General features: G+C 41.3%; 2 protein-coding genes across 2 annotated transcripts in view; both read left to right on the top strand.

Annotated features, from left to right (window-relative positions):
* LOC120716161 (ankyrin repeat domain-containing protein 31-like) overlaps positions 1 to 25187 on the top strand; it is a 49020-nt gene that overhangs the window by 3894 nt on the left and 19939 nt on the right. The window lies entirely within an intron of this gene.
* LOC120716118 (M protein, serotype 24-like) lies at positions 207 to 9626 on the top strand. The gene is made up of 5 exons (XM_040003496.1): positions 207 to 224; positions 667 to 774; positions 4855 to 5001; positions 8084 to 8332; positions 8754 to 9626. Exons 1-5 carry the CDS (start codon positions 207 to 209, stop codon positions 9624 to 9626), a joined length of 1395 nt encoding a protein of 464 aa, XP_039859430.1.

The following is a 25187-nucleotide window of genomic DNA, read 5'->3' as shown; positions in this document are numbered from 1 at the left end:
TTGTGTTTAGTTTTAGGTGAATTTATTATATCTGCCTTGAAAACAAACACATGTTGACCTTATGCTGCCATCTAGTGGCAGTTATTACAACAGTTTTTTTAGCTGAGGATAGAGAATTTGCTCTTATATGAAGTTCTCAACACAGAGATTAGGGATGTGATCGCAGGATGGATGGTAGGAGGACGATCATCACCTAGACAACTACGATGTCGGCAGTGTTCCCCGTGATTACAGTTGTGTGTACTGAACTAGATAAAGAGATGCGTGCCATTTATACTATCTGAATAAAAATCTAATCAACCTCAAAATAATTTGAGATACTCAGTTTCTGATTTTATAAGCCATGAGCCATAAAATATATCATATATAAAAGTATCCTGAGTAATGTGTATATGTATATATGAAAGTTTACCCTTTTGAATGAAATAAAAATGCATAAATAAACAAAACTTTTTTCCGAGATGCAGTGGGATGTCTCAGCGCCCCTACGGCTGTCCTGCTTATGTGGAAATTCATTTAAAAAAATAAGAGATGACCGTTTTCCAGCCTAAAACAGAAGCTGTGACCTGAGGAAATGTTTGTGAATTTTAACCTTGCATCCACAGATTTTTAAAATCGGGCCAGTTTTGCCTCTGGGCTTCAACGAACATTTTTTTTTTCTTTCAGGCTCACCTGTGGGCATTCGACACGTCCACACTCGGCCCTCTGACAGAGGACCTGACCCCGGCTGCAGGTACAGAACTCGCAGCCGGTGCTGTTCCACATGTCTCCATGGTAACGCACTGCGCCCTGGTACTGGCAGCTTCCCTTAGCAGCAGCGCATTCATCACAGCACTACCCGGCACGCTTCACTTTGGTCTGCCCCTGTTTGGAGGCAGGATAATGTTATTTACAGATGATGAAAGAATGCAAACTGAGCAGCGGGAGAAGACGACGGAAATCCAAGGAGCTTATAAAAATGCTGGTTTTGTGCATCTCTGTTTCAGCAGAGAGAGATAAGAGGAGCGAGGGAAGAGAGAGTATGTGTTTTGCATTATTAAGGGGAAAGACACCAAGCGGAGTGGGCCGCCAGACCGTTCTTCTAACTTTATTTGAAAGTGCACAGAGGTGTGCTTTTCCTGACACTGCAGATGTCACGCTTACTCTGTGTCTCAGCTCTGACAGCTACTGTAGTTTATTTTTACCCAATCTCACACAATCTCACAAAACCATCAACTGCAGGACTTTGAAATGTCAGGAAAAGTGGATGCAAACTGTTCTCGAGTCATATTAAGAAAATACTTCAAAAAAATAAATAAATTACACATTTGTGAACCGTATGATGTGCAATTTTATCAACACGTGATTTACAGAAATGTAGTTTTCCTGACCAACATGTGTTTGCAGGGGCCCGAGGCCTGTCCCATTGCACGGCCAACACACAGAAACAGACACTTGCATTCACACCTACGCCCTGTTTAGAATCACCAACCTAACAGGCATGTCTTTGCATTGTGGGAGGAAGCCAGAAGACCTGGACCAATCACATTCAACGATCCCTTGTTAGCAAGGTGACAGTCCTAACCACAGCACCGTGCAGCCCTTACTTAAGAAAAACACCTGCAGGTTTACACTGGCTTCCATTACGATGTAGAATAAATGTTTAAATGCTGCAGCTAGTTTATAAATTGCTCAAAGCAAAGATATATTTTTCATGTGCCTAAAGAATTTAAAGTCATTTCGGCTTTAGAGCGTTAGTCTGACTTTTTTTCAATGTTTTTTTGTGCATGTGTGTATTTGGTCTTGTGGGTTTTGTATTTTCTTCTTTGACAGCATCAACGTCACATCTTCTTTTTTTCCATTTGATAAATTTTCCCATGTTGCACTGGTAAAAAATACTTCCTGGATCTATTTCTAAGTTGTGTCAAGCATCACCTCTGGCAAAAATGTTCGAGTGAATCTGTTTTTTAACTTTCTGGGTAATCTGGCTGTTAAACTGATAATCTGAAGACTTAGTTATGAAAAGGTTAGCTTAACGCTGGGGTGGGTTGGGTAAAGTGTCCAGAAAATAAATCTGAGGGCGTCTGAAATCCACGATGTGTTCGGAGACCCTAAAGGTTCAGAGATAGTTAGCGATGCATGATACTGTCAGTGTGTGGCGACTTCTGCATAAAACTGAATGTCAGCGATTGTGCGCGTGCATTTGTGTGCATGAGACTACTCACCTTGTTGCAGGTTATGGGTGGACAGGTTTTAGTGTGGCATTTAGATTGACCCCGGTCACACACGCACGTGGTGCAGGTGTTCTTCTGCCACTGCTCACCGTGCTGCCAAGAGACACACAAATACACACACACACACACTTTCAGGCTTACACACAGTGAATCACAAGCTGTTTGCAGGAAACTCACAGCTCATTTGAAACCAGTGAGCGCCTTCTTTTCTTTGAGAACAATGGGATGTCTCTGCAGTGTGAAAAGCATACAAACACGGAGCCAGCCACCAGATTTCCACATGATTCTCTTTAATTTGAAGACTATAACAGCAGTGAGCTCAAACACTGAATGCACAACTTGCACAGGAAGTGTGAAGTATTGAAACAGTTAGTTAATGAAGTATTTGAAATATGTATGAAGCATATTATTGAAAGCAAACTGGACTTTTATTGTGTAGGTCACCTTTGTGCAGTCGCTGCCTTTTGGAACATTTTTAATGGATTTTTGTGACAAAGAAATATGGCCTGCTATGTGGTACAATTATCCAAAAAGCTAGTGCTGCATTTTTTGTTAGTGAACTTTTATTTATTAGCCTGTTACTTCACACTAAATAGAATTTATCGGTGTCTGTGGGTTGCACCAGATACTAGCTTTAGGCAATAGCTTAACACTCAACCCTCTGCCGCAAACATAGCAACCTCTGGCTTCAAAAACCCAGAGGTGTACAGGCACTTGTGTTAAAAAAATATTCTGGTAAAAGCTGAAGTACCGATTAAACTTCTTTATTCAATTAAAAGTGAGAAAGTCCAGGCTCGCTCACTGTTTTTACTCGTTGAGAAATACAGCTGCTGTATTTTTAGCTAGCAAAACACCGTGTGAGAGACTGCGCAGAAACAGCTGATGTTTGTTGAGCTGATAGAAACTTGAATTTGAAAATAACTGCTTAAAAAACGCTTAAATGGGCTTGACGTTTGCAGTCACACAGTGTGCACAGTGCACCTGCTGTGAAAGCTGTCATGGTGCGTGGCTCTGTGTCTGAGGAGTGTTTGGGATGCCCCGGTGACCACACCCTCAGGTTGGGCCGTCACCATCACACCCGCATCCCATTCCAGGCGATTACGAGGAGGAATATTTAACCCTGCATAGACAGTTGCTCCACGCCAGTCAGTGATCACCCCTCAGTGGTTACTGTCCAGTCTGCCACCTGACTGTCCTGCTGCCTGCTTGGCTCTCAGAGTGTACCACCTGACCTCGTCTCTGCCTCCTCGGATTTACCTCCCACGAGTCCCACGGTCCGGCTCTGATCGTAAGCCAGATTGCTCTAGCCCGGTCTTGTTGTGTCTCTCCATTCCCCTGCACACTAACCTCCCTTTTTCCCCCTTTGCCTTTGCTCCATCCATAAGAGGGTAGGTAGCCGCTACATGCTGCTAATCAATTATGCTTCACATCGGCACATGTGAACACCTCTGCAAAAGCTGATGTTTTGGCAGCGTGCTCGTCTGGAGCAATCAGGTGTGTTAACACAACAGCAGAATCTTCCCAGGAGTGGATGTCTCAGACTTTCACTCCAAGGTCTGGCTGTGCAATGCTGAGAGAAGCTGCAAAAGCAGCTACATCTCAGACACTACGGGTTTCAGTTAGCATGTTAAATATTAAAGTGCAATTAGAAAAACAAGTGTAACTTTTTTGGATGAGCTGCCCCGAGAAAGCCTCTGCTCTCCAAAAAGAACATGGCAGCGTGACTTCAGTTCGCTAAATTGCATCCAAACAGACAACAAGACTTCTGGAAAAATAGTCGTAACACACAGCGCCATGTTTGGTAAACCCCAAACACAGCAAACCAGGACAAACACCTCATACCAGCTGTCAGCACAGTGGTGGAGAGGTGATGATTTGGGCTTGTTTTGCAGAGCTGTGCTTAAATGAATGGCCACAAACATCAATGAACTGAAGTAGTTATATAAAAGGAGTGGATCAGAACTTAAAAACGTGTGAGAGACTGATAAAATCAAGGTTTATCCGTCTCTCACATCGTCAAGCTAAAGACAAGCTTTGGATCATCTCGTTCTTCAGAGGACTGAAGTCTAAACCTCTTTCAGCGAAAAAAAACCTATTATCTGCAAATGAGGGAAAACTCGCTCTTACACCTGTAGAATTTCTTAAATTAACGGTAGTGCCTGGTGTCAGACGCCAGGGGACGGCACACGTTAGTTTTTAAAGCGATCTTGCTTGGTTCCCTGTGTGGACAGTAGAAAGTTTGAAAAGTCTTCACAGGTTCTTGAAAAATGTTTCAGTTTTCCATGTGAGGCTCTTTTCCCTTTGTGACTGACATTTCCTGCTGTCGCCTGTTCGAATATCTCCCCTTAGTGGCCTTCAGTCAGTTCACCACTTTATGTTTCAGAAAAACATATGAGAGTCGTCGACTGTCAGCCTTCTTTTTAAAACGGACACATGCAGCTCATAGCATTCAGACCACGGCCTTCTCTGTGTGGCATCCTTTTAATCGTAATCAGCTTCTTCAAGTCAAATCCTTTTCTTTTCAGTATTTCCACATTCTGTCCGTCCTCTATAAAAGCCTTTATCGCAGTCACACTTTAAGCATAATGAGAACATTAACCTCCCATTTACAGCTGCAAATACGATGTCCTCTCTTTTATAGAACCTTGCTCGATGGAGTGATGGCAGTTGTCGTGAGTGCGAATGCCACGATGCCCAGGTGACTTGTTATCTGAGATCCTGCCGTACCTGCCCTCTGGGCACCCTGGCTGTCATCAGGACGGCCAATGTTGCCCCGAGTGTCACCAAGGTATGTATGCAGGAAAAGTGACACACACACACACACACACGCATGTCGGGTATTCATATCTTGTGGGGACATCTTTTTGACATACTGCTTTCCCTGGCCACTTACCCAACCATCAAAAACAAATGCCTAACCTAACCATAACCAATTGTAAAACTACCCGTTTTCATACATTCACCAGAATCATTTTGACAATGGAGACGACCATAACCATTAAAATGTCCGAGAGTACTCACTAAAAACGTATAAAAGTTAAAGTAAAGTTTAAAACGTTTAAAAGTATAAACGTCCTACCTGGCATATTGAAATGTTTGAAGGTTACACTGCATTTCTTATCTTTGCCTGCCTAAAGTCGAAGAAACTGTTTTTTGTGGCTTTTCTTTGATTGCCTTTTTCCCCTTGTATGTTTGATTTTTGTTTGTGAAAAATCAGGAGTCATGAATGAAAACCCTGAGTTTCTGATTCTGTGAAACATCTCTGCCCCCTCCAGAACGTTTCCTGAGCAGAGCTCTTTATCTTTTTCTCCCCTCGTTATCAAACGCCACGTCTGTACTGCTCAGGTGTAAATGTGTTTGTCAGTTCATTCATCCTGAAAGTATGTAATCAAAATCGTGTTCCCTGTAAACGAGACGCTGTTTGGCTAAAAAGTGAAATCATGCAGCATCGTTTTTGTTTTTGCTTTGTGATGAATGTGCTGTAAGGCGATCTGCTCCGTGTGTGTCAGCATGTCATCAGCTACACACTGAGAGTGTAACAAAAAGTCTTTCCTCACTCTGTCACTGCCAAATTCTCATTCATGTCGGCATATTAATGTTGATGTTAATGTGTGCATTAATCTAATGTTGTTCAACAACATTGGTGGTGATGTGAGTTGAATTTCTGGGTCCTTTTTGTTCTTTGCTGTAGGTGCTTTAATTTTTTATCGTATTGCCTCCTGGTTGCACTCTTTCTCCTTGGCAGAAAATAAACCTATTTAACAATTAATGATGAGAAAAAACTTTTACTGGCAAGAAAATGAGAGGATGAGTCAATAGCAGCGAGTTTGGCCCGAACAGGTGCAAATAAAAACTTATTCCAAGTGGAAATACCACAAATTAAGAAATAAAAATTCTTCCAGTGACATTGAATTATGGCTTCTAGCTGATTTCCTCCTGTAAACCACATCAAAGCTCTTATGTTTCACCGCCCTCTTTGAAAGAGGCGGCTCCATCTGTCTTGATGACTGAAAATGGGTATATTCACAGCCAGCAATTATAACCATTTTCTCATATAAATAAATAACCTAACAGGCAATTAAACACAGGGACCACATTGTTTAAGTTCAGGCAGACTTGTAATTCAGGTTGGCTGCGTGAGTGACTAATTACAGCTGGGAAACAGAGGCATTTTCATTGCGCCATTCAAATGTTCAGTTTGATACAACAATAGTTGAAGCTGTTTAATTCACATTTATTGTCTCCGTGTTTTACGTCCCTCAGCAGTCTTCATGCTCTCTCAGTTTTTACTGTATTTCTACCCAGCAGAATATTCAAATGTCTCAAATCTAAAGTTGCACCATTTTTACAAACCAATTCTGGTTCATCTGTTTCACTCAACAATCGACCATGTGCGTATGAAAACAAAGGCACTGCGCATGCGCGTTTTACTCCCATTCTATCACGATATTTCATTTTCCTATCGTTGCCTAACATTATACCGGTATTACCGTGAACGGTATAATATGGCCCAGCCCTAGTTGTTATAACATCATATAACCTTCTGAATTTAGGCTGTTCAGTAGATTCTGAGGGGATTTTTGCCATCAACAAATGCAAAGCATGAAAAGTTCAAACAGTCAACATCATATACTCAGTATGTGCTCCCAATTTGGCAGTGCTATGTTATAAAAAAGTATGTCCCAATACTTTATTTTGAATTAAACAATGCATATATGCACAATAATGTCAGCCAAAGTCCCCACACCTTGAGGGCGTACCCTGCTTTATTACCCGATTTATAGTGTTGCGAAAAAATATTCCCCTCTTCCTGATTTCTTTTATTTTTTTTGCATATTTGTCACATTCAAATGTTTCAGGTTTGTATTAGCATGAATGACACACATGCCTAGAGTGCCATAGTGAAGATGGTAGGGACACTGCACTGTTGGATACATGACCATCCCTGAGGGAAACAAGGCTTTCAATGCAGCTTTAGCAGTGACTTCATCAAAAACCACAGCTGCATTTTCAACCTGATTTTTTCCATATGTATATTATTTTATTATACACACTTGATCTATGGTGATTCCTTATTTATAGAACCTTTCTATTTAGAGATTACAAGGTAAACTGATGGAAATAAAATCTTGTTGTGAAAATAACATTATTTAAAGATAACTTAAAGCTTCTGTTCGTCAGAGCCGCAGGAGGCTGTCAGCGTGTTTAAAAGAATAAAAGCAGCATGCTGTTTTAACCTGGTCCAGTTGGTCTCGTTAAACAGTGGAAGATGGTTTGTGTGTGGACGAAATATGAATTTACTTTTAGAAAATAAAATTGCATTGTGATACATAAGATAAAGGTAGTTTAGGAAAGTTTAATTAAATTAAGCCAAGGATTAAGAGGACACGGGTTTTTGGTTTTTCTTAAAGGTGAACCCAGACTCCAAAGAGCGACTGTTTAGAATGTAAACATGTTTGAATGCAGAGTAGAATGGCAACACTGGCCCGTGATGACAACATGTTATTATTATTCGAAATAGACGCCTCTCTCCTCGTTCTGCTGCAACTCTATTCTGCATGTGATAGTAGATACAGGCACACGCTGACTGCATTACCACAAGTTACCGTTCGTGTTGCTCAGAGAGCCAAGTTTTTAACCCAGCGACATTCAGAGGAAATTATTACAAAGGAGCCGTTTTCATCTAAGAGAATGAGCAGCAAAAGCGTAGACGTACTATTTTCCTCCACAACGAATTTTCAGTGGAGTGGTGGCGGCAAATCTTTTGACCAAGACGATGATGATGAAATTGAGGAAGAAATTATAGATGACATTGAAGAGAACTGTGAGAGTGATGACATTGAAGAAGACTGTGAGAGTGATTCGAAGAGGAGAAATCTGATCATCTCTACAAATTTGAAAAAGAGAAGTCAGAATTTGAAAACAAAGCAGAAAAAAGCAAAGAGTCTGAGAAATCTGGTGATTTTTGGGACGCCCCCAGGAAAGAGGCCGGAGACTCGTCTGCTCACGACCACTTCGAAGAGGAATTCAAAGAGGAATCTGAGGGAGCTGCTGGTTTTCAGGAAGACCCTGTTTCAGTGGACAACTCTGAAATGGGATATGAATATGATTTTGAAGAGGTTTGTTTGTGTGTGTGTGTGTCTGCATGTGCGCACATATCCTTGTGTGTTTCATGGTTAGGGTTAGAGGGTAGGGAAAGCATTACGTCAATAAGATGTCCCCACAAGATATGAATACCCAACGTACACACACACACACATACATTAATGACCAACTGAAGACACATGCTAAGAAAATAGTTGTTTTGCTTTATTATTTAAAGGCAATTCTCTTGTCTTAAGAAAATGAAAACACCCTGATGAGAATGTTTGAATTTTTTACTCACATCCAGCCACCGCCTGCTTTGGCAAATTCATTTTAAACTGAACAAACATGCTAGAAAAATATAAATATTTAACTATGAACAAAGCTACATATTTCTATTCTGTACAAATTGTTTGACATATTCAACAACACGATAATTGTTTTCGCTTTCCACAGTACGATGGTCCTGAAAAGTCTAAGAAGACTCAGACTTGTCTCAAACAACTGGAAGAAGACAAGCTTGCTCTCCAAAAGGAGTTAGAAATAGAAAAAGAGGCTAAATCTCAACAGGATGAAGCCTTTAAAAAGCTGCAAGAGGAAAATGATCGTCTTGAAAAAGCTGTGAAAAAAGAGCGTGAAGAACTGAAACGCATGAAGACAAAAGTGGCTGATCTAAAGAAGTCACAGAAAGAATACCGGAGCAGCACTGAGGACCTTAAAACCAGAATTAGTCAAATGATGGCTAACAGTGATGAGGACAAGAAGACGATCAAGAAACTCCATCTGAGGATGTCCTCACTTAAACATGGAAATGAAAATGCAGAGGCCGCTGATATTAAGGCACTAGAGGATCGTCTCACTGAGCAGCAGAAACAAAACCTAGAAAAAAACAATGAAATACAGTTTCTGCGCCTCAAAGTCCAAAAGCTCCAGGATGATATCGAGGCCAAGGACACCACGATTTTAAGGCTGCAGGAAAACGTTAACAAGTGGGCATCAGATGTCCAGAAAGAACAAGAGAAGAACTCTGTAAATCAGGACCTGTCTTCTGAAAACCAGACCCTGCGAGACGAAGTTGAGTTTCTCAAAAATGAGAGGGAGCTTATGCAAAAAGATCTCGATGAAGAGAAAGCGGCTCGCAGAGAACTTGAGGAACCTGTTAAGGAAGACAAATCTCGGTTTTCTAAAGAATATAAAAAGTTAGAAAAGAAAGTGACAGCGCTGCCTCCACTGCCTCCACGTTGCAGGAGAAGCACTTCTAAATCTGCAGAGCATCTTCTCTATGACATGGAGACACTAAAGATGGAGAACGCAAATCTCACTAGCTAAATTAAAGGCTATGGAAAATCAGTACAGTGGAGCAAAGTTTAAACATGAAGCTCTCTCTGAGCAGCCCCGAGACAAGCTCCTGCAGGTGGTAGATGAGCTCAAAGGACGGCAGTCTGAGAGAGATACTGTGCAGAAAGAACAAGAGAAGAACTCTGCACTCCAGAGGAGCTACGACTTCATTGTCTCCCAGGAGCACGCTAAAACACAAAAACTGAATCGACTGACCTCCGAAAATCAGGACCTGTCTTCTGAAAACCAGACCCTGCGAGACGAAGTTGAGTTTCTCAAAAATGAGAGGGAGCTTATGCAAAACGATCTCGATGAAGAGAAAGCGGCTCGCAGAGAACTTGAGGAAGCTGTTAAGAAAGAGAAATCTCGGTTTTCTAAAGAACATAAAAAGTTAGAAATGAAAGTGAGAGTGCTGCCTCCACTGCCTCCACCTTGCAGGAGAAGCACTTCTAAATCTGCAGAGCATCTTCTCTATGACATGGAGACACTAAAGATGGAGAACGCAAATCTCATAGCTAAATTAAAGGCTATGGAAAATCAGTACAGTGGAGCAAAGTTTAAACATGAAGCTCTCTCTGAGCAGCGCCGAGACAAGCTCCTGCAGAGGGTAGATGAGCTCAAAGGACGGCAGTCTGAGAGAGATACTCTCAGACTGCCGTTACTGTGCAGAAAGGTCAAGACAGCTCCAGGGTTCAGGAACAAAAAATGAGTGACAATGAGCACAAAATTGTTTTCCTGATTGTGGTTCACACTGGTTTTAATCATCACATGGTTAAATCTGTAGGCTCTGTGGAGGAAACAGACGACACCACGACGAGTAACCATTGCACATTTGTTTATCATATATATTCCACTGATTTGTATTGTAACAGCAGTGAGCGACACAACATATCCTTATATTGAATTTCTCTGTAGCTGAAATAAAAGATTGTGATTCTTAAAAAACAAAATAAAAAAAATAAAAAAAAAAAATTCAAAAAGGAGTAAATTGGTTTGTCTTTTTGTCTGTTTTGTAAACTGAAGTTTCTCATTTTGGGGGCAGTTAGTAGGTGGACTCTATTCCCCACAGTAGGTCCCACTTACACAGGCCTGGAGACGTATCAGCAACCATGTGACATTCAGTGCAGTTTAAGATACCTTACAAACAAGATTGTTGTATGTAAGGGAGGGTGGGGCATGAGAACGAGAACAGCTTGTAGAAATCGGGGGTGATACATAGATAAGAACTGGAAGGGTCAAGTTTGGAGGCGTGGCCCAGCTCCTGAAATTCTGATATTTTATCTCCGAATGTTACTTGGGAGCACGAATATGTGGCTCTAAACACTCAGCATGAGGACTGAGTAAACAGGACAATGTTTGGAGTGGTAAGAAAAGCTACATGTTGGACTCAAACTTAAAATAATCAATGCGTTGACAACAATAGCACAAGTTTAAGGATTGTTTTTAAGGGGGGCAAAACAAATAGTACTGTAGTTTTATTTATTTTTAACCTTATTTTCTAGATTTTTCTCTAGTATGTAGGATTTAACATGGAAACGAAATCCTCTACAGTATATTCTGCATGCTTACTGGGTCATTTTAATAGTGTAATACATATAAATTCATTAACTTGGTTAAAGCATGCTATCTCAGCGATGCATGGCCTTTTCAAAATAGTAAAAGTCAGCTCCACATTCAGATGATGTTCAGGACAAGGTGAGACAAGCTTCTTTTGCCATGAAAACACAGTAAACAGCTCTGCAGTCTGTCCACTGCCTGTCAAAGCACAGAAATCTCACTCAGGAAGGCAGACGGACAGAAAGCTGTAATTTCTTGTGTTATCAAGCAGATGCAGACTGACAGAGCAGCTATTGGATACGCTGCCCCTGGCGAGGCATTTTGAGCTGCGCAGCAGGTGCCTGGAGGCACAACAGCAGAAGTTATGTCAAATATGTAAACAATTGGCAGGCAGAGTTAGAAGAGTCAGAGCGATGCTGGTCTTTGCAGCCTACAACTGAGGCCACAAAAACTCTCCTCCAGACTCAGAGAAAATCAATGTGAGACGGTCATCTCCACCCCTAGCACAACACGAATACCCTGAACTCATCTCAAACTGTTTTGTATGCAGGGAGCTTGTTTATTGCAAAATATTGGAAAACTCCCACACGGAGTTCAATAAATTAGAGTAAAAGAATAAACCTACACAAAAACAATGGCTAATAGGAGGAAGGTGAAGGAGAAAAGCAACGAGAAGGTCAAACGTTCAATCTTGTTACCAAAGATAAAAGTAGCCCAAAACTTTATGCACGAATAAATTTACCTAATTTCAACAGTTGGATACTTTGAACAGAAACTTATGTTTCTGAAGTTCTTTCATAAACGGGAAATGTTTTAAGACCCCGGCAATAATCAGAAACTGCAGGCACCACATTGTTCTTTTTAATCTACACAAGCAGATTTTTGAGCTTTTTGAAAAGGGTCAGCTTGCACAGCACTGGCTCTTCCTGTTCAGAAGTCTGTAGTAATCCTGAGTTCGGACTTTCTCTGCCCTGGGTCCACGTTGACTAGTTTCTGCGTTTAAAAAAAACAAACTAAAAGCTTCTTGTGCAACGCTAATCGATTCATCTGCTGAGATCTGAACAGATTCTAGTCATGGCTCTCTGACTCTTTCTTCTTCTGTCCCAGCCCAGTGCCTCAAAAGGAAATTTATCTTTGGATTCCAGCTCCCGAGTTTTGGATAAATCACTCACCCTCCTGCCACATGTCACCTTCTGATGACCACTCATTTTTCTTGGGTCCTGGAGTACATGGCAATTTGTTTTGTGCTCTCTCACTTTCCAAAAAAATAAAAAAATAAATAAAACATTCCTTAAACTTGTCTGACAAAACCAGATTCATCAACTCAACACTCTCCTGAACAAGCGTCTCCATGCTGTACATCACTTCTTAAAACCTCACAGCTCTGCAAGCATGTATGCGTAGGAGACAGAGATCCGGCTCACGGAGAAAATCCCAGCTCTCGACCCCAGGCGGGTGTCGCCATAACCAAGCTGACGAGCTGAGATTTGTCTTTCTTTCACGAAAACCTCCTCCTCATAAAAAGGGGGGGGGGAAAGCATTCGCATTGGGAAAAAGAGCTCTGAGGGTGTAAAGACTCTTTCAACTTCAGCTGAGGAATAAATTGAGCCTTTAGATGAGCAGAACGGCCTTGAATTTGAAAAGATGAAAAAAGAAAAAAATCAAAGAGTCGAGGGGATATGTTTTTATATGGCAGGATGTGGTGAAGTTCAGGGACGAAGGAGGATGATATCAGTGCCTTTTCTCATGTTCTTTATAGGAATTTACTTTTCCACATCGCCATCACAGTTACAGTTTAAGGAGGCGGCCGGGGCGTTTTTAAAGTGGTGATGTAATCGACTTTTAATTTATGCAAATATAATCATGACCACAATATACTTATAAAAGAAAACGAAGAACCTCCTTTCAACTTACTCACAGGGAGCAGCCACAGCAGGTAGATCCACAGATTTCATCTGGCAGTGTTTATGCCGAACGCCCTTCCTGATGCAACCCTAAAGGGATCGAACCAGCGTACTGTATACTTAGGGTCGATATAATGTGTAAATATCCACAGCAGGTGGGGCCCCAAATAGAGTCTTTTTCAGAGTACAACAAAGTTTAATCCCGAGCTGTTTTCATGCTTCGAGCAAGAAGTGAATTTTTAATTCTGTTTTCTTTGACCTTTGGACTGTTTCTGCAGAAGCTGACAGCCAACGGGTTTACAGATTGACAGGAAGACGGTTTGCTCAGACAGGAAGCACTGACAGCTGTGTGACAGCTGAGACAGACAGATCTCAAAACTGACAACAAACCATTGCTTGTGTCCTCCACACCTCCTGTTTTCTGAGTCCACAGACTGCAGATGCATGTTTGCTTCAGCTTCATGCACTGGTTGCATTTTTTTGCAGATGTGTTTGTTTTCATATTGCAACAAACCTACAGACCTATATCACTGTGCGACAACATATCTGATATAAATTTGTTCAATCATCTTTTCCAGTTGTGGACTTGAGAGGAGTTTCTAGTGTGCTCCATCAAAGTCCTGTTTCTACTGGTGATGCATGGTGAGCTGAGCTGGTGTAGCCAAATAAATAAATTTTAAATGTATTTAACCTTCAAAGTTCTGCTCATACTGAGACAATCTTAGGAAAGAAAGCAACACTTATAAATACCAACTTCAACACAACTTCTGTAGGAAATCATTAGCAGACTTCCATTAACCTCTTTGCTGACATCACCTCTTTGCTTTTCCTGAAGCGGAAAAACATCTTAAGTTTTTATTGGTCCTTTACTCTCATATGATCTGACATCGAATGAAAGCTGCAAACACAGCTCCATTTGCTGATTCACAAGTAGCGCTCTTCCTACTTTAAATGATAATCTGAGCTGAACCTGAGGTTTAATAACATTAGATGCAGAATGTTGGCCTCTTGAGGCCAAACGTCTGTTTAGTTATGCCTGATCGGTTTACTGTAATTACACTAACATCCCAAATCTGACGAGGTAATGATTTATTGATGCCGAAAAGCTCAATACTTCAGCCAGGCCTGAAAGGAACTCCTGACCTCAACCTTCCCCTCACGTTCATCTGTGCATGACATGCAACAGAAAGAGGAAGGGTAGATGGAGGAAGAGGGGACCTGACCTCCTCTGAACTCAGTGCACAAACAGCACACAGGCAGGTGTTCCTTTATGGAGGGACGTGACATTCGCACAGGCCTGAGTAACGATTCTATAATTTAGAGACAATTTTCACGTTTATCTTGTCTCTTGGTGGCAGCAGTTTCTATTCAGATTCACATTTTGGGATGACAACACATCAAATACAGATTTGCATTTACATAATCATTTATGTAAATGCACATTATTTACACCGCATTGTGTATCGAGCCTAATCTCTGAACTCCGCGCTCCTTATGAGGACTCGACAAGGTAAGCACGCACACGGTGGAGAGCGATCAAATAATCTTCCCTCAAAACATGACATAAGTCGAGTCAGAGCTTTTAAAAAGCCAAAGCCAAATGAACAGTTGCAGAAATTTCAGGTGATCCGTGTGTCACGAGGCATTTAGTACAAACAGCGAGCTGACAACTGAGGGCTTAAGTACAAAGCCAGAAAAGGATACACTGGATTGGAGTAAGAAGCTATTTAAATGAAGGCTTTGATACAAGATTGCAGTTTTTCTCTTTTAACCTGCTCTCTGTCTTTAGTTTCATTATTCTCATCTTCTGCTTCATCCTGAAATTCCAAAACTGCAAATCCCAAAAACTGGAGACAAGAAAATATAATCTTCTCTGTGAGCATTTTAATACCTGAATGGAATTTTAAATGCTCAGCTTATTTTGTAAATCAGGCAACAAAATATCAGCCATTCTCTCACATATACTGAGCGTCTGTAAAAAAAAAGAAAGAAAAAAAAATCATTTGTTGCATCAGTCATTAGTGAAATTACATATTTTCTTTTGGGCTTTAAGGCCAATATCAACACATAATCCAGGTTTTTAAATCAAATATTTAGTTTTATCTTCTGTACTGCAGTACTCGGATGCATGATGCAAATTCAGAAATCCAACATGAGAATGGAAATACAGAAAAAAAATCATGCCAGAGGCAGTCATGAATCTGAAAGTCAGCCACACACATCATTTCCACATATCAGGTAATGAAACGAGGGCAGCTCCTAAACTTGGCCCACATCTGACCCACACAAGATACTTGCCAGTGTCATAACCGAGGTGTGAGAGCAACAGGAAGTCTGGATTAAGCACAAATGTGTCTGCTGAGACCAACAAAACCCAAAACATGTATTGTCTTCATCATCATCGGGTTCTAAAACCACTTGAAACAGCAACACTGCCTCTATCCTTGTTTGGACTTTCATCCCTCCCTCAAATTTGAGGGAGGAAAGAACTTTGTTCGGTGGAAGATAATGGAGGATTATGGAAATCTGAAATAGGAAATGTTGTTCAAATTTAGATTTCATTGTCCATTTTCACAAGATGATTCTTTGTGAACAGGATCTTAAGGTATTAAATGGTGTTTGCTGGCAGTGAAGCCTTAAATGTCTGATCAGCTCAGGACAATCACGGCCTAAATACGTGTAGACTTTGACAGTACAGGCTGAAAATAAGATTACTAACAAAAAACAAGGACTAGATTTGCACACGTTTTACCACAGCTTCATATTTTCCTTTGATATCACATGTTGACACAGTTCATCATCACCTCTGAAAGAAATGTGCCACAAAATGAAATGATCAGCGCATCTTTTCGCTACAATAACCCAGAAATGCTTTGTGTTGAAATATAATCATTTGTACTGTTGTTCTAATCATTTAACTCCTGTGATTAACCCAAACTTAAGCCTGCAAACAACCAAATCAATGTTTTATCAGATGAAAGTGCAGTCAAACTTCAAAGTGTTTCATTTACATAGACCCTGAGCTGGAATGCTTGCATATTCAACAATAACTGCCTGGATGAGTGCGACTCTAATCTGATTCGGTAGCAGATAATAATTCTGCAGATGCTCAGAGCCACACTCAAAGCTCTACAAAGGAATCTTAATTGAAAAGCACTAATCTCATCATGACTCCAAACATTTGTCCAGAAAACGCCGTTCTCAGCTCGGCTTTCAGTCCATCCTGCAGCACTCACTGTTGATCACATTTGAACATTTATAACCGTTTTGCTCTGCTCGCCGATGCCAGCATGCTCTCTTTTAAGCGCGGAAAGAAGCGAAGGGGTACCTTGCTTCATAAAAGTTTGAATCTGACTGAAGCAAGTCCTGCCAAGCAGAATGAACGCATGCCAAGAATAAGAGAGAGGATGCTAATGACGTTGGTAGGCATATGGTGCTGCTGCTGCTGCTGTTACATGCAGGCAGAGGAGGTTTTCACCTGCCAGAGACCAGGCTACAACATTAACCATGCCTCGGTCTGACAGGAGGAGTACAGAGAAACTATGAATGGGTCAGTTAAGCAGCAGCACTTGCACAGACCTGCTTTAGATTCTGCTCTTGACAGTCCTGTGCATTATAACTCCTCTAATGGGAATATCGTAGCCGTGCATGGGCAGCTATTTTAGATCTGATGCAGAGTTATGAATATTTATACAACACAGAGGCCGTGAGAAAGACTGGGTTTAAAAAGAAAAGGTGTTTAGATATGAATATGAAAAACTACAACAAGTTCATGTGTTGCTTTTTAATTCAGATTCATTTGCAGTCTGTTGAATGTGACTCTGGGTACCTGCAGAACTATTATCCAAACAGAAGATTGTTTTGCTTAACTATGCCCGCCTAAAATCGGGAGTTTAAGAGTGTATTTAAGTCTGGTCCTTTCTTTGAGTTTCACTTTCTCAAATTGACTTTGAAGTTTGGGTTAAAGACAGATTTTTTAATTACTGTTAAGGTTATATGAGGTTACTGTATGTCTGTGTTTCAGTTAAGAGTATTTGTTTCTCTACAATTAAAGTCTGAAATTCTGTTAAATAACTTCTGCAGCTCAGTTAAAACTGATTTTCTTTTTGTCTTTTCAGTTTTAACTCGCCTAACAAATGCTTTTAGTTACTGAAACATAATCAAAGAGCACGTTTTAGTGAATATTCGAGCCGCTCTCCCTGAATCAGACATTTCCAGGTCCACTCGGAGACCATTACTGACTGCACAGCTCAACCCTGGTGGAGTGTGCTCATTCAGAAATCCTATCAAACGAGTGTTTGTGTCATATGAAAGAGCTCATTTGAAATTCACCAGCTGACTTTTCTCTTCTGGGAAAATCTGTCAACCCTGAAGTTGGGATGGGAACTCTTATCCTTGGGTAGCAACACCCTGCTCTGGCTCACGGTCCTCCACCTGCGATTGTGGGTCCTGAGCAATTATAGCCTAAATTGCATTCATTTTAAGCTGAAAGTGTTCCTAATGGAAACGGTGATCGATCGCTCTGCCCGCAACTTTCACACCTCCACAAGATTTCTCTGCGCGTACTGGAACAATTCTTCACTCGGTGCTGGACAAAGTAGCTGAGGTTGAACTAAATCCGATCCGATTTAGAGTCGGTGGATCTCATACGAGCGTGCATGGTGGTCCCTAATAACCCCTGACCTGGCTACGTAACAAGCAGGACAGGAGGACAAGTGGCTTGGTGAAAAGAGACTAGAAATACCAACCGTGAATCCCACGGGGGACGGTGAGGATCCCAGCCAGAGCGCCAACAAATATCCACCATCCACCCATGATCGTACAAAAAAGAGGATTTAATCCAAATCCAGTCAGAAGGAAAAAAAACGGGATGTGTGTGTGTTTGTGTTCAAGTGTATCTATCTTAAATGAAAGCGGGTCTCTCTGTGCATTATTGGTGCTTTGAACACAAACAGAAAAGATCCGGGAGTCTTCAGAAGGAGCGGGGAGACGGAGCGCACCGGGTCCGACTCCTGAGCGCTGCGCGCCGGACTGGAATGCGGCGCAATGCCGAAACCTGGAGAAGTGGGTTATCCACCTCCTTCCTGTTCGCGTGCTCAGAGCTACCGGCTGGACACAAAACTCTGTTAAGAAAAAAGAGTCACCGACAGCAAGTTGTTCCCTCTTCAGCTGCAGCAGCAGAAGCCGGGACGCTTTTAAAAGCCGAGGCGCATGACGACGACTGGCGGCCGGAGTTTGAGCGCTCCTGCAGCGAGCCTCGCGCGTGTTTGAAGTCACTTCTTGCGGTGGACCGGTCTACTTGTCCTCCCGGAGCCCACCCCACTCCCTCTCCTCCTTCTTTTCCTTCTTGTTCGTCCTCTCCCCCTCTGTCAAAGAGGACGTCCCACCTCTCCACCCCCGCTTCCACCACCCACCTCGCAGATATAATCTCACATGGTGGGGACTCTGCTCCCTGGGGATTAAAACATGAGGGAGAGAATTAGTTTTCTGGAGGGGAATTTGGTGATCTAGGATCAGCTGAGGGATTCATCCTTTTAATCCCATTTTCAGCTGGAAATCTGACGTTTACAGAGAATAAAAATAAATACATTAAAGAAAAGTGGAGCTGTAGGCTGTCTGAACTCACTTTTACACCTCTGGGGTCATTATAATTCCCCGGCGCCAATACTCTTTTACGGGAACTCGTGTTTGGAGTGATCTTAAAATAGTTTCTGTTTTGATGCCCTAAGTTTTCTCAGTCTCGAATAATCTTCCATGAATAGCCTCATTATGCTCTTATCCTATTATGTGCGTTAAATCTAAAAAAACTTGCGGGTTTATAGATGCTGAACTCTGTGTTACCTTTAAATGACTTGAGATTATTGAAATTAAAAGGCAGTGATTTTTAAACCAGGGGTCAGGATCCTCCAAGGGAATTTCTTGGACTCTCAAGATAATTACCAGTAAGGAAATATTGAATTCTCAGCGTTATTCCTTTAATCTAATTCCTGACAGCAATATTTGTAGTCCACGTTTGTCATTGTTAGGTCCGCGTTACATTGGCCAAATGTCAGGTGTGTTATAGCATTTGGTCCACATGAAAAAAACTTCCTATAACCGATGTGGTCCACATCTGGCAACGCCAAAAGTGCCATAAGTAGCCCAAACGAGGCCCAGATTAGGGTCTGATGTGTCTGTGCGCTGTAATTCTAAACAGCTTGACTTCAGATATCATTAAATGATTTAATTGTAAAAATAATATGAGAGCTGAGAGACACTGTCAGCTTGAAATCCAGCACCCTGAGACTGTACACTAAGTGGAAGGGAGAAGGCTGTGGACTAGTGAGTGTTATAACCAGTATCCAGGATGAAACAATAAAGATCCATGAATACATCATGAAGATGGCCACGGCTGATAGCGTGCTTAGGACCACCTCAGGCAGCAGAAACCTGAGACAGAAGAGAACCAAGGAGAGGAACCATCATTAAAGAACAGGCCTGTGCACAGTATGTACCAGTGGCAGATAGGAGTGGTTGATATCGAGAAATCCAACCACTGGCTGGACAAAGCTGGACTGAAAGACAGCACAGAGGCACTAATCATGGCAGCACAGGAACAAGCTCTGAGCACAAAAATCCATGGAGGCTGGGGTCTACCAACATCAGGCAAGATGCCCCTGAGACAATCCAGCACATTACAGCAGGGTGCAAGATACTAGCAGGGAGCGCATACATGGAACGCCATAACCAAGTGTACAGGAACATCTGTGCTGAGTGTGGCCTGAAAGTCCCAAGGTCAAAATGGGAGACGCCCCCAAGGGTGGTGGAGAATGACCGAGCTAAGATCCCGTGGGACAGTTTGACCGACGGACAAACTGTTGATGGCTAACCAACCGGACATAGTGGTGTTAGACAAAGAGGAAGACAGCCATAGTGATAGATGTAGCGATACCAAATGACAGAAACATCAGGAAGAAGGAACACGAGAAGCTGAAGAAGTACCAAGGGCTCAGAGAAGAGCTCGAGAAGATGTGAGGTGAAGATAACAGTGGTCCCCGTGGTAATCGGAGCACTAGGTGCGGTAACTCCCAAGCTAGGCAAGTGGCTCCAGCAGATCCCGGGAACAACATCTAAGATCTCTGTCCAAAAGAGCGCAGTCCTAGGAACAGCTAAGATACCGCGCAGGATCCTCAAGCTCCCAGGCCTCCCAGGATCCGAGCTTGCCCTGCAGGGCAAGTGTTTGCAAATCATTACTAATTGAGCAATTCATGTAAGTGTCATTAATTTGTGTAATTAAAATAAAAAATAAAAAACTCAATTATAAGTATATATTGGTTTTGTGTGGTATTTATTTGTGAAGTGAACTACCAACTTGTCTCCTGTCTAGGGTGTACAGGTACCTTAGCACAGCTCCACCCGTAAATGATGGGTTATAAGACTTTAATAATAAAGGTTTTATTACTGAGCATAATTCCAGGGTGTCAGTTACTGACATTTAGTCAAAGCCTCTGCTGTCTGACATTCAAGCAGAAGGTTTCCTTTAGTGTTGCTCAGTATGTGTGACCACAATACTGAGACCAGCGTCTCTCCTACTTTGTCATAAATTAACCCAAACCTGACCGAGTAGTTTTGGTCACAACTTTGCGTCCAGGTTCACAGTCTTGTGATTTGGCCACCACCACATCACACCACCTATGTCACTAACAACTTTATAATGGACACTGTTTAAAACATTACACATTATTTACAACTTTCCAAGAACCATCCAAATAATGTTTTACAAATTAGTAAATATTGCTTTCAATTTCATGCTTTAATAAAAATAACTGATAATTAAAGTTAAGCAACTGTATTTTTACCTTATGGACATGATTTTCTGAGACTTGTAAACACATATTGTTAACAGCAACATAAAAACATGTCCTTAATCAGAAAAAAATAATTCAACTGATGTTAACAAGGGAGGAGACCACAGACACTGAGGTATTTCTCATCTTGTTTTCAAAACCTCAAAATCCATTATTCAATTTTTGAGGTTCCATGGGGCTTTTATATATTTACGATTTTGCTGAAATCCTGGCAGAAGTTTAAGAGATTCCCTTTAACACTATCCGTTTTACACAGAAACTGAATATTTTGGGAAAACTGATCAACTATCAACTTGTTAATTAACTTTTTTTAGTGACTTTATTAGTCAGGAACATATTATTACTACTAACAATCTCCTTTAATTATTTAAATATTGTCTCATGTGAACCTTTTATTGTCTTTTTCCCCCCCTCTAATTTAAAATTTAAACATTTAAATTTAACATAATTTCAAACAACAAATCCTGTTTACCTCGACCCTGGTGGTATGGAGGACAAAACAAGCCAAAATAAAAAAAATAAAAAAACAGAGAAAGAAATTTTTAGATTTTAAAAAAACAAAATAATTGAAAAAAAAAGATTTAAAATGTCTTGATGCATGCTTAATAATCCAGGGAAGAAAATCCCAGAAAGTTGTTTCTCTTCATCTGGACGTTTCATTTTCGGTGGGCGACTTCTTCAATCCAACGGACTGAACAAGTCACTTGAATGAGTGATTAAGGTCAGTTTTATTTTCTTCAGTGATTTTGTTCACATTATTTATTTCTTTATTTTCTAGTTTTAATTCATTTATTTGGGCAGTCTTGGTCTTCCATACTGTAATATGTACTTACTTTGTTGTTGTTGTTTTCAGGTAAGGGGATAATCTCCTCTACCTTTGTATCTAAAGTCCTGTCACTATCTTACAGGAAGTTGGCAAACTTTTTTTTTTCAGTGACCATTTACTTAGTGCTTCATTTTTTCCCCCAGTTTGCTTTTATTTCATCCACAGCTTGCTGATCTACCTGGGAGCTGCTTTCCCCCTCTTTTTTCTGTACAATAACTAACTATTGTATGTCTACAGCTTGTTTTTCAGTTTAATGTTTAATCAGCAGGAGTGCAGCATTGAGATTCCTCAGGGTCACATGGCAGTAACCTGATCTCCACTCAGTCCTTTTGTCCTCTGCCAAAAACAGGGATCAGAATCGGTTTTGCCTTTGAACAAGCTTTCTTTTCTGCAGCTTTAATTCTGCTGCTGTCTGCACTCTTCAACTATTTATAACCAGCTCCCCGTCTGCAGTGACAAAGGAGAAGATTAAAAAAAATATAAATATATATAGCAGGTTAAATTCTGGCCTCCAACACAACCAAAAATATCTATATCATTTTGACATGTCATGAGGGCTCTGGTGAGATTATACCTGACCTCATATTAAAGTCAGGCTTGGAATGGAGGTCTTATAAATCTCTGGTTATAACTATAGAGACATCATCGCTGGCCATAACCACACAGCAGACTCTTCATGATGTGTGTGACTAAAGGCTATGTTGACAGAAATTGTATCTTAAATATGTTTCTGAAATCCCATTGGTGTGGGGATGGGTAGATAAGGTGAAAGGCAGGACAGGACACGACCTTAGCGGTCATGATGCCAAACTAGTGCCTTACAGTGAATGGATGTACTCGCTTGGTAGATCAGAGCGGGGGTGTAGCTCAGGGGTAGAGCATTTGACTGCAGATCAAGAAGTCTCTGGTTCAAATCCAGATGCCCCCTGCTTTATGAGTAACCTAAACACCTTTCTTCACACTTCAGCTGATACAGTCTCATCATGAACTTTCTAGAAGTTTAAAGGATGTCAGTCCCCCAGGTCTACATTCAGTCTTCCAACTCCCCTTTTTGATAAATCTTATATTTATAGCTGAAGCTGGACACAGAGACTAAACCTAAACCACTCTGTAGTTATGCAGATTTAGGCTCAAGCTCCTGGAGAAATTCATTTCTTTCCATGCACCCATTCATTTACATTACACCGTGCTTCTAATTAACTCCTGTCTTCTCTACTGCAGTTTGTTTTATCTTCTTTGTTTATGGTCCTGTCTTCTCTTTCCACTCATGTACAACTGTTTACACCCTCCCCAGCGGCTGCACTTCCCCGTGTCTGGAGGTCACTTTAACTAGAATTTTCTCTCTAATAAAGTGGAGTCTTTAAAATGCGAAATAAAGTGCCTTGAGACAAATGTTGTTGCAAACTGGCAGCATATTTAAAATAAAGCAAATTGAACATACGGGAGATTTTGGACTGGACTGTTAGACTAAACTCTCCACCACTAGATAAAAGAACATCTTCTCTCCATTAAATTTCCAGAGACAAGATGGACTGAAGCTGTTCTGAAGCTCAGTATGATCTCTCACCAAAAAATAGTTAACCGGAAATAAGCCGCAAATCCTCCAACGGCTCACTGGAGGAGTTAACAAGCTAATGCTGCTGGTATTTCTGCAGAATAGAAAGAGCAAGAGCAGTTGCAGTTTTCTTCAGTCTTTGAGACATTTTAGTTTAGTTTGTTGATGTGAAATCACTTCCCAGCCTCTCTGTCCCCAAGAAGAACTCTTTCATCTCGGCGAGAGAAACAAAGGAAGTAAACATCTTTACAACAACAGCCAGATCAGTATGAAAAACCACAGTTTACAGACAGACAGACACACCTGTGAGAGTCAAGCTGGCACCACAGCAGCATTACTGCATGTCAACAAGAAGCTCGTTAAAGGCGGTTTCATGACTTTTACTGTTTCCAGTTTTTCATTGCTTCTTTCTATAGTCTGTTTCTTTTGCTCTCCACCACCAAATCCTATTAAATTAGTTGCAGCAGCAGCAGCAGCCTGATTCCCCCACAGGGACCAATAAAAATTCAAACTAATCTCAATCTCACTCTGAACGTCAACCTGCACAGCATCACAGGATTAATGTCTAATAGGCTGCGCTAATTCAACGCACAGCTTGAAAGGATGACTCTACTCTTGCTGTGGTTTGGGACATAAAAGACGTGGGATACTTTCCCAAAGACTTGCTAACATCTAAAGATGTTTTGAACCACAGAAATAATGTGCTGGGAGGGTTGAGAGTGCAAATCTTAGCTTCTAAATTGAGTTACTAAAACACTGTTTTCACTTCAACCTTCAACTCACAGGTTTAACTTCAGGGTTATTTATTCATTCACAAACTTGAACTAATAAAGATAATATTCAGTACAGAGAAACTACAGCTGGAGGAGCTTAAACTGATGGATGAAAATTTATGGAAAATTGACCCCAATTTGCAATGTTTTGGGAGTTAAGGCAAAAAAAGGCTTCAGTTTTACCTGTGAATACATCCCAAGCATCCACAACATAATCTAATGTAAGATTATACATGATGTGCAAGTACATGTCTACTATTAAAATCTGTGAACATTTTTTACTTCACTACTTTTTATATGTTAGTGGCCTCATGTAAGAAAATCTAATTTCTCCCTCAGTGTCAGTGCGGCTTTATCTCCTGGAATGAGCTTCAACAGGTTGGAGGAAGACTTCCGTTTAACCCTACAGGAGTCTGGAGTGCAAGCTATGTAAACACTGCCCCCTGCTGTTCAGCTGGTAGTATTACACGTGATTTTATACCAGTTTATACCAGGATGACCCGGGATGAAAATTTGTGGTTGTGGACATGGGGCCCCTCACTTTGCATAACAGCTTAATTATTTCCCCCAGTGACCCAGAACCTGATTCTTTTTTGGATACCAACTTCTTAAATGTGTTTATTTGTCATTCTCAGGTAACATAAGAAAAATGAAGCCATTTGTATGTATTATATATGTATTTGATCCGATCGTGGCTCAAGAGTTGGGAGTTCGTCTTGTAATCGGAAGGTTGCCGGTTCAAGCCCCGGCTTGGACAGTCTCGGTCGTTGTGTCCTTGAGCAAGACACTTCACCCGTTGCCTACTGGTGGTGGTCAGAGGGCCTGGTGGCGCCAGTGTCCGGCAGCCTCGCCTCTGTCAGTGCGCCCCAGGGTGGCTGTGGCTACAATGTAGCTGCCATCACCAGTATGTGAATGGGTGGATGACTGGATATGTAAAGTGCTTTGGGGTCCTTAGGGACTAGTAAAGCGCTATACAAATACAGGCCATTTGTTTGAGTGGGGATTAGCTCGAACTTTTAAACATGTCGACAGCATGAATTGACTCATGATTGAAGCCTAATGACTTTACAACAAAACCAAAATCAATTAG

The sequence above is a fragment of the Simochromis diagramma genome, unplaced genomic scaffold (genome assembly GCF_900408965.1).
Source record: "Simochromis diagramma unplaced genomic scaffold, fSimDia1.1 OVJJ01000583.1, whole genome shotgun sequence".
NCBI lineage: Eukaryota > Metazoa > Chordata > Actinopteri > Cichliformes > Cichlidae > Simochromis > Simochromis diagramma.
This window is presented reverse-complemented; position numbering and strand designations above follow the sequence as displayed.